The 10230-nt window shown below is 59.7% G+C and overlaps 1 protein-coding gene across 2 annotated transcripts in view; it reads left to right on the top strand.

The window, feature by feature from the left end:
* The window catches only part of PADI4 (peptidyl arginine deiminase 4), a 31040-nt gene extending 25716 nt beyond the window's left edge, over nucleotides 1-5324 (top strand). The window contains exons 12-16 of one of the 2 annotated variants that reach the window (XM_055332289.1): nucleotides 799-940; nucleotides 1155-1257; nucleotides 2351-2418; nucleotides 2991-3131; nucleotides 3619-4800. In XM_055332289.1, coding sequence (XP_055188264.1) covers nucleotides 799-940; nucleotides 1155-1257; nucleotides 2351-2418; nucleotides 2991-3131; nucleotides 3619-3690 — 526 coding nt within the window. In that variant the 3' untranslated portion in view covers nucleotides 3691-4800. The other variant, XM_055332288.1, reaches the window with a different exon arrangement.
* Nucleotides 5325-10230: the final 4906 nt, after the last annotated feature.

Below are 10230 nucleotides of genomic sequence, written 5' to 3' on the forward strand. Positions count from 1 at the left end.
GAGGAGGGGAGGGCTGGCTCAGCCGGCGCAGGGAAGGAAGGCAGCCGTGAGCAAGAGGGACAAGGCCTTGCTGCTGTTCTAGTGGGCGAGACACAATGTTAGACAAATAAGATCATTTCAAATAGTGAAGAAAGCAAAAAGAGAGGGGCAGAGGAAGAGTGGGAACTGTTAGGGTGACTAGGGAGGCGCTCACTGAGAGGGCAGCCCTGGAGCTAAGGCCCGATGACAACAAGGACAGGGCTGTGTGGGATCTGGGGTGGAGGATTCCTGGCGGATGAAAGAGCACGTGCAAAGGCCCTGCGGCAGGACTGGGTGTTCAAGAAGGCAGAGTGGCCGGAACAGATTGTATGATGGGGAGCAGAGGGCTGGACTGGGAAGGACCGTGGAGACAGGGCCAGGAGACTGAAGCCCGTGGAAGTGGAGGGATGGTCCCCAGTCTTCACCGCCAAGGAGGGATTTACCCACTCGGCTGGGGCCGGCTCTCCACATCCACCCGGGTAATACGGGCCAGCCTCAGGCTTACCCCCAACAGCAGCATCTGGGCCGAGTCAGTGAGCAGTGTGTTCTGAGGCTAAGCTCTGGTCTTACTGACTGTGCCGACTTGGTGCCTCAGTTTCCCCCCCTCCAACAAACTGGTAAATTCCTCCCGTTTGGAGGATGGTGTAAAGGAGTCCGGGCCTCTGATCCCTTTCCTCGCTGAAGGGGGGAGGCTTGATGCGCCTGCCAGGCCTCCATGTCCCTCAGAGGCGCCCCTGCTGCCCCCACCCCCGTGACACCCCCTCCGTCCTGTGCGGGCAGCAAGGAGAGCCAGGAGATGCACCAGGCCGTGCAGGACTTCCTCAGCGCCCAGCAGGTGCAGGCGCCCGTGAAGCTCTACTCCGACTGGCTGTTTGTGGGCCACGTGGACGAGTTCCTGAGCTTCGTGCCCGCGCCCAAGAAGGTGCAGTCCCGGGGGGCTCCCTGAAGGAAGCCCCATGCCTCCTCCCCAGGCCCCCAAGCCTCGCTCTGCCAACTGCCCCAGGAGGCCTGCCCGGCCGCGTACAGCCGCCTGGCCTTCCCTCCACCCCAGGAGGGGGCCCCCCTGGGTCAGAGCCCATGCTTTGGGGAGCCCCCGGGGACACGGCTGACCTCTGCCCCCGTGTTCCTGCCTCCAGGGCTTCCGGCTGCTGCTGGCCAGCCCCCGGGCCTGCTACGCACTGCTGGAGGAGCAGCTCAAGGGGGGCCACGGGGAGGCTGCGCTCTTTGAAGGCATCAAGAGTAAGCTGGCTCTGCCCCCCGCATCGGGCTCCGTTCTCCACCGTCGCGGGGTCCCCGTAGGAGATGGCGGCGAGCTGGCGGTGGTTGTCCCCTGAGCACCTGCTGTGCCCCAGGCTCCGCGTGACCCCGGGCCGAGTAGCTCCCCGCCCTCGCCGTTGGGGCTCAGGTCTCGGGGAAGTGACTCAAGTAAATGACAACAGCTCAGGGGGCCTTGCGGGAAGGGGGGTGGCGGGTCCCTGGGAGGAGTCCAAGGGAGGCTTCCTGGAGGAGGCAACAGACCAGGTGAGTGGGAGCATGAGTGAGTAGGAGGTCGCCCAACGGGGCGCTGGGACGAGAGGAGGAGGAGACACATCTCAGGCAGAGGGAACAGGGAATGCAAAGGCTCAGAGGCAGGAGAGAGCGAAATGAAGTGTCTGAGGACCCGAATGAAGTCCAGTCTGGCTCAAATGCTGAAAGAGTGAATGAATGAATGAATGAGTGAGCGAGTACATGAACCAGCGATTGAAAGTTCTGTCCGTCCGGAGCACAGAAGGAAATCTTGGCGTCCGCAGGCGTGCGCTGGCTCAGAGGTTGGTGAGTCTCCACCGCCGAGAGGTTTTACCAAGTATCTGCAGGGCGTCGTGTGATATCAGGAACCCGTTAGACCCCCGTCTGCCTCTCGGAGATGGGATCCCTTTGGAGGTAATTTAAGGGACTGAAACATTTTTTTATTTTTTAAAAAATTGTATTTATTTATTTGACAGAGAGAGGGAGAGAGAAAGAGCGAGCACAGGCAGGGGGAGCAGCAGAGGCAGAGGGAGAAGCAGGCCCCCCGCTGAGCAGGGAGCCCGACGCGGGACTGAGCCCAAGGCAGACGCTCAACCGCTGAGCCACCCGGGGCCCCAAGAAAAATGCTTTTAAGGAGAACTTATGCTCTTGAAATATTTCATTAAAGGCATTCGCCTCCTAGATGCTCGCAACGAACCTGTGCGTTAGGAATTACAACTGCCGCCTTTTTATAGCTGGGAAGGCCGAGGCCCCGCCGGGCCCACCAGGAGGGGGGACCTCGGCCTCTGAACTCATCGGCATTCTTTTTTCTTTTTCTCCATGACAGAAAAAAACCAGAAAATAAAGGACATCCTGTCAGACAAGAAACTGAGAGACCAGAACTCATACGTGGAGGTACCAGCCTGGGAGGCAGGGGACGCATAGCCTGGGCAGACGGGCGCGGGGCGGGTGCCTTCACCGGGGCGCCCGATGCAGAGCCTTCCCCTTCCGCCGGCTGCGTGTCGGCGGGGTGGTGAACGGATTTGGGATTTGGGTAGCCGTGCGTGGGACCGACAGACAGATGCTAGTCACCACCGTGGGAACACGCGCGAAGGATGCGTGGGAAAGGGGGGAAGGGAGGCTGGAAAAGCCGGAGCCCCGGGAAGACGGGTGCAAGTCTCAGAAGCAGAGGGACAGGCGGGAGAGAGGCCGAGTGCTAGAGGGACACGGGGTGGCCAGGAGCACGGGGACAGGTGGGCAGAAGCAAGAGGCGGGGGGCTGGAGCAGAGCAGAGCCAGGGAAGGAGGGAAGCGAAGGAGGTGCCATCGCTGCCTTGCCCTCGCTGTCCCTGGTGCCCTCCCCACCACAGTCCCCAACCCCCAGGGGCGCCCTGCTGCGCCCCATCACCCCCACCGGCCCTCCACCCCCTCATCGCCTGGCCCCTGCCCGAGTTGACCCCACCACACCCCCCCCTTCCCCCCCTCCAGAAATGCATCGACTGGAACCGGGAGGTGCTGAAGCGGGAGCTGGGCCTGAGTGAGCGGGACATCGTGGACATCCCCCAGCTCTTCAAGCTTCAGGAGGAGGACAGTGGGATCCTCAAGGCCGAAGCCTATTTTCCAAACATGGTGAGGAGGTGGGCTCCGGGGTGGGCCCAGGGCCTTAAGTCAGGGACCCGGGGTGCGGATCCAGGAGGCCTGGGCATCACACAGCTGCCCTGGGAGCCCCAGACTCTCATGGGTCTCCCTCATGGATGAGGCCCAGAGAGGTCGGGTCTCTGGCACAGGAACCCACAGCTGGTAAAATGGGATTTAGAACTGGAACCCGAAGCCAGGGTCTGGCTGCAGAGCCCACGCCGTCACCACCAGGGCTCTTCCCTGCACGGGCTGCGGTGGGGGTGCGGTGGGCAGAGCAAGCCGCTACCAGGGTGCTCTCGGGTCGCGTTTGGAAGGGATAAGAGTGGGCGCAGCACTGCAGACTGGGTGCTCCGGGGAGACCCCTCCGAGGGCAGGAAGCCAGCGCTGCTGGGCTGGGCAGATTCTCTCCTCTGAAGGGCGGACTTGAGGGGGCTCCCGCCCTTACCAAGGACCTTACACTGTGACCCCCTCCCACCAGCACCATCTCAAGGCCGCCTGTTGTATTTTTACTGTCCCTGTGCCCTTCCTCCGTCTCCACCAAGGATACTAGAGGGCCAGGCGACAACCTCACCCAGTTCTCCGGAGGCCCCTCGGCTCCCCTCTCCTGCCGGGCCTGGACGTCACAGGTCAGGGGCAGCCGGGAGCCCCTGGCACAATGGATGTCAAACTGGTCCCCCCCCCCCGGCTCACTGGGGTTCAAAGACGGTGCCTCAAAACCCAGTGGTTTGGATTTTCTCTATTTTAGGCATCAAAGTACTGCAGGAGATTTTGTTTAGAAGAGGGTCTGTGGTTAAAGCAAGGCAGGAGGGGGTCCCTTGAACAAAATTCCTTGCCCCAAGCATTCGGTTGCGTCGCGTGAGCCCAGCCAGGGTTCCCAGGCAGGAAAGGCTGACGCTGGCGGCCAGGGGATGGGGCATCGTGAATGAAGGCGTGGGTGCCACTCGGTGCCTTGACTGCGGGCTCTGCAGGGGCCCTGAGCCTGGCTCAGCCCCAGGGACCCCCGGCGGGAGGTGTGAGTCTGGATGTGGAACTGGCAGAAAGACTCAGGGAGTGAGACACTCGGCCAGCAGGGGCTGGCCTGAGTCGTGACAACGACTCCTGAGCCCGGGAGACTGACCCTGCACCTGCTCCATGAGCGTGACAGCTTGTTGTCCCAGCAACGTAACTGCATTTGGGCTCCTGTTGCTGGTGAGGCTCAGAGAGGCCAAGTGACTTGCCTAAGGTCACGCAGCTACTGAGTAGCCGGGCTGGGATTCAAACCCGGGTTGGCCTGCAGCCAAAATCCTCCTCCTTTCACCTCCCGGGATAAGGGAGGAAACAGCTATTTACATAAGTGTTAGGTAATACACGGGGAGCACTAACTGCCGGGGTTCGGGGACTCACGGGCGGCTTCACAGAGGGGGCGCCCCTGGAGCTGGGCCTTGAGTCACACAGAGTTTGCCAGAAGGTGGCAGATGGGGAAGGAGAGTGTAGCGTTCATAACACGGGCCCTGGAGTCTGATAGACTTAGGTGGCCTGAGTCCGCCCACTTTACCTGTCTGGGCCTCTGTTTCCCCATCTGTGAAGTGGGGCTGCTATTTCTGAAGATCAGAAGAAAAAGGGGACACACAGGTGGTGATGCAGGCTGCTGCCCTGAGCTGGGAACACCCCCCCCACCTCCTTGCAGGTGAACATGCTGGTGCTGGGGAAGCACCTGGGCATCCCCAAGCCCTTCGGGCCCATCATCAACGGCCAGTGCTGCCTGGAGGAGAAGGTGCGGTCCCTGCTGGAGCCACTGGGCCTGCACTGCACCTTCATCGACGACTTCTACGCCTACCACGTGCGGCACGGGGAGGTCCACTGCGGCACCAACGTGCGCCGGCAGCCCTTCTCCTTCAAGTGGTGGAACATGGTGCCCTGAGCCCGCCTCCACCCGCCAACCCGGAGTCCTTGCCCTCCCGAAGCTCCCGAAGCTCCCGGCCAGACGCTCTGGTCCCCTGCAGTGTGGCATTGCAAGAGCGCCTGGGCACAGGCTGGCTCCCTGGCTGTAGCCACCCTCCCGGCAGCGGCTTGCCCCCTTCCGCTGTGCCCTGGCCTCTGGGGCCCCCCCTTCTGAGGACCCCAAGATAGTCCTGGCCTTGCAAACTCGTTTCTGCTGTGTGACGCCCCAATAAAGTTTTATAATCTCTTTGTAAGTGAGGTCAAGCCAGCGTCGCCATCCTTCGTGCATTCGCTCATTGTCACCGTCAGACTGAATGTCACAGGCTCGAAGGTGCTGTGGGGCACGTGGAAGGCCAGCGTGACTACGCGTGGCTTTCTCTCCCAGGCCTATCCTTGGTCTGTGATGTCTTCTGTGACCAGAGCCCAACTGATTCTAAGCTCCCACAGAGCCCTTGATGGGGCAGGGGTGGGAGTGGGGGGTGAGGGGAGGGCTGAGCTCCCCCTCCAGCCCCGGGGACGCAGCACATCCCTCCTGCAAAGTGCATTGAAGTCCGTTTCCAAGCAGGCAGCTGCGTGAACATCCTGAGGCTTACGGGTGCCCGTTTGATGGTTCGCTGTCGTGTGGACGTGTCAAGGACGCACCTGTGCTGTGTGCTTCGTGATAAGGAGAATTATAGGAAGTACAGTGGGTTCCGAGCACATGGGCAGGAAGAGCGGCAGGGACAGTCCTGTGGGCCTCGGACTGGTCGGAGACCCCAAAGGGATGCGCATAAAGTTCCCAGGGCAAAGGTGGGGCCAGGGGTTGCACTCCTGTTCGCGCTGTCCTTTGAGACAAAGGCAACAGACGCCTGGAGCAAGAACCCGAGGGGAGCGTGAGGATCGTGAAATCCATCCAGGGAGCAGCGAATTCTCTGTGTCCCTCACACTTGTCGTTGCCATTCCAGCCCGGTGAAGGGCCCGGTGTGACGCTGTCCCCAGGCTTTGCGGAAGGAAGTCCCTCTCTCCCTCTGTGGCCTTTATGTTTCCTTTCATGGCCCTGACAAGGGGACTTAGGTTCCTCTGCAGAAAACAAAATCTGATGCATCTGGTGCCTGGAGATTTTAAAAAATCAAGGCCAGATCTTGGCTGCATAGAGCCTGAGATGCTCAGAAACACCCGGAGATACTGGTTTCGTGTGGTCATTGGAGAACGTACGATGGTGGAAAAGGTGGACATCCAACCCCTCCACCCTCGCACCACACAGAAAGGGATCCCAGAAAACCTGGCTCGAACTGTGCTTCTCTGAGGAGAGTCTGCTGCTTCGCCTCCCAAATTGCCAGGCAAAGGATACACGAGTGGGTTTTGGGGACAGCAAGGGGCCTGTGCCCAGGAGGTCATCCCCAGACCTGACCGACGGGCTCAGCAGACAAAAGCTAAAGGTTTGGCCAGGTCGCGGGGCTGCAGAAGGACCCAGGGACGGGCTGGTGACTGAAGCAGCCTTGGCACCACGACACACGCAGGTGAGCCTCTGCGGGCCGCTCGCCCGGCGTGGGAGCATCTGCCAAGGGCCAGGCCCAGGGGAGGGAAAGCACCAGCTGTGAGTCCTGCCAGCCCCTCGGAGCACCGAGCCATCCGAGGATAGCACCTGGGAAGCTAGAACTTTCCAGCTGCCTCCTGTCCCTTCGCCAGCGGCCACAGGCTACTTTCCCGAGGCTGCCGTATGTGACAGGTTACCGCCAACTGGGGTTCGTAACACAGGAGACATGGATCCGCTCAGTTCTGGAGGCCAGAAGCCCCAAATCAGTGTCCATGGGCTGAGATCAAGGGGGGGCCAGGGCTGTGGTCCCCCCGGGGGCTCCTGGAGGAGTCCGTTCCTCATCTCTTCCAGCTCCTGGTGGCCGCGGCACACTTCCAGAACCCTCCTGTGCTCACCTTGCCTTCCTCTGTGGCAAATCTCCCTCTGCTGCTTCACAAAGACGCTTGTCCCTGCTTTTAGGACCTACCCAGAAAAGCCAGGATAATCTGCCCATTTCAAGGACTCGTGGTCACATGTGCAAAGACTGCCTGTACGAGGTGGCACAGGTTCCAGGGATTAGGACCTGACATCTCATGGGGCCGGGGCTGTTAGTCCACATGCCACAGGTCAGGAGCCCCCTGGTCCAGCTGCAGCAGGCGGAAGGGGCAGAGAGAAGCTGAGCATCCCTTCTCCACAGCCTGAAGCGTTGCACCTGCATTAAGCTCTAATGATCAGGGCACCCGGGGGGCTCAGTGGTTGAGCGTCTGCCTTTGGCTCAGGTCGTGATCCCGGGGTCCTGGGATCAAGTCCTGCATTGGCAAGGAGCCCGCTCCTTCCTCTGCCTCTCTCTGTGTCCACCATAAATAAATACATAAAATCTTTAAAAAAATAATAAACCCTAATGGCAAAGGGACAAAACTCAACTTTTTAAAAATTAAGATATAGGGGTGCCTGGGTGTCACAGTCGGTTAAGCGTCAACTCTTGGTTTTGTTTCAGGTTGTGATCTCAGGGTCATGATATCAGGCCCCGCCTGGGGCTCTGCGCTGAGTGTGGAGTCAGCTTGGGATTGTCTCTCCCTCTCCCTCTGCCCTTCCCTCTGCTTTCTCTCTTGAAAATAAATAAATAAATAAATCGATAAGTCAATCAATCAAGACTGAGCTATAATGGACACGTAACACTGGACAAGGTTAAGAAGTACAGCGTTGATCTGATCCACTTACACACAATAGGATCACCACATGGTGGTGGCTAACACCTCTGCACGCCACATAATTATCCTGTCTTCTGTGTGTGTGTGTGGGGGTGTGCGGGGCAGATTTAACTTTATAAAACCAAGTGGGAGGTTTTCTTTTGTGTGCACTTTGATGTTTCAACCTCGGAGTTGAAATTATCTGGTCACTGTTTTGTGTCTGGTTCCCAGAAACTGATGCGGGGAGGGGGAGATGTGCCTGCAGGTGGGGGATGGGGGCGGGGAGGTCGGGGAGAAGCAGGAGACAATGTGCAGTGTGGTGGCTACAATGGTTCTGGGTGACCCGGGGGATGCCCTGGTGCTGGGATAAACCCTTGAAGTTGTCCTGAATTAAGATGAACAGCCTGCCCTTGTCCTCCCCTCCCCCCACTTTGGAGGAAGCTGCCCCCAGAGAGGGGGACGCGGCCTTGGGAACTGGCACGGTGGACAATTCCAGGAGGGGGCCCCTGCAGCAGCTGGGGGAATGAGTGATGCCTGCGTCCCGAAGGGGGTCAGGTGGCGCACCATAGCATCCCCCACAGTGACCTGAAGTGACCGTGGGACCCGGTGACCAGGGAGTGAGCTTCGTGGAGGAGCCGAGGGGGACTGTGTACACTGAGTAAGCATGCAGGGAGCTGTGGGAGTCTAAGCAAACTTGCCTCAGGGTCACAAAGCCCTTGGTTTGCTTGGAGAGCCCCATGGAAGCCCACTGGGTTATCTTTTTGAGGGGAATGGGGGTCATGTAGTCATTTGCACAAGAATTTATTGAGCATCTCCTACATCCAGGACCCTTTTGTGGGTGCTGGGGATTCAGTGATGAACAGGAAGCCCCCTGGAGGGGGAGCAAGACCCACTCTAGATCTCCCCAAGTCCTTCCCAGGCCCAAAGGGGTCTCCGTCCCCCAAGTTGAGAGTGCTCTGCACCCCCCCACACACACCCCGCTCAGAACCCTGGCACAAGGCAGGGTGGTCCAAGGTCAGGGGGACAGAGCTCCCAGACTGGCTCCAGAAGCCAGAGCCCAGCACTCAGCAACCCCCCCCCCCCGCCCCAGCCCGGCCATCCCCTCCCTCCAGCCCACCTCCTCCGGCTTGTGTGTGAGCAGCCAGGCAGGCAGGTGGGCGGCCGTGGGCGAGAGCACACTCGGGCTGAGCGCCTCCTCCCTGTTGAATCTTTGCCACTTTCAGCCCAACCAGAAGGGCCTTTAGGGTCTTCCTGGCCCACCCACTGTCTCCAAGACAAGCCCCTAAATAAAGCTGCCCCTGACAGTGAAATGTTGCGCGTTTAACGCTTCCAAGGAGGGATATTTCTACTTTTAGTCCCGAATTTAACAATCCTGGCTGACGGAGCGGACTTTACTCAGGACCCAACTCACGCCCCCTGTGCCGTTCGTTACACACCAGACACCCATCACAGCGCTGCCCGCCAGGGCCAAAGCCTGAAGACCAGCGTGTCTACCTGCAACGGTCCGGCTCTGCTGGGAGGACCCTGCAGCCATGAAGAGGGATGAGGATGCTCTTCACATGCTGCCAGGAAGGCCTCTCTCCGGGTCGCACCATGAAGTGCAGACAGCGAGACACGGACCCTGGGCAGCGTGCGCTGCCACGCACATAAAGATAAGGAGGAGGGGAGGACATGCACACGCGTTTGCTGGTCATGTGTGACATTTCTATGGACAGACACGGATGCCGCTGGCTGCCTCCATCAGGAACTGGGCAGGTGACAGCAGGGGGGATGCTGCTGCAAGCCCCCTTTGAACTTGGGACCATGTGAATGTGCTTATTTCAAAAACAACCATAAACCTTCACTTTTAAACCATAAAATGAACACTGCTTTAAAGTTCGCTGCTGAGGTGCCTGGGCCGGGGGGTGGGGGCGCTCAGTCTGTCAAGCATCTGCCTTCGGCTCAGGCCATGGTCCCAGGGTCCCAGGATCGAGTCCCACATTGGACTCCCTGCATGGAGCCTGCTTCTCCCTCTGCCTGTATCTCTGCCTCTCTGTCTCTCTCATGAATACATAAATAAATAATTCTTAAAAAAATAAAGTTAGCTGGTGAGTCCCTTGGGCGGGAGCAGTTCTCCTTTCTTTGCCCAGTGTGCTCAAGGAAGATGGGAGGCAGCTGGTGAGCCAACCAGGCTCTGCAGGGGCTCCCCTGCTCACTGGTTCTTCCAACACTTGCCATGCTCTGTCTGGGAGCGGAGGCCACCGCTGTGGACAAGGAGCGCCCCCTAATCACCTGAGGATGGACCCCAGGCCTGGCGGGCCCAGGAGTCCATGACGTTGGCGAGCACCCCGATCATTTCTGCAACCGCCCCGCGTTGAGAACCCCGGGCCCAGCCCTTCGCCCGGCTCACCTCCTCAGTTTCCAGGAAGCACACGCCCTAGAACTGAGGCCCCAGGGCCCCGAGATGCTGCAACATGCTGCCGTCCTGACCACTGCCCCACACCAC

This window comes from Nyctereutes procyonoides, unplaced genomic scaffold (genome assembly GCF_905146905.1).
Source record: "Nyctereutes procyonoides isolate TBG_1078 unplaced genomic scaffold, NYPRO_anot_genome, whole genome shotgun sequence".
Lineage (NCBI taxonomy): Eukaryota > Metazoa > Chordata > Mammalia > Carnivora > Canidae > Nyctereutes > Nyctereutes procyonoides.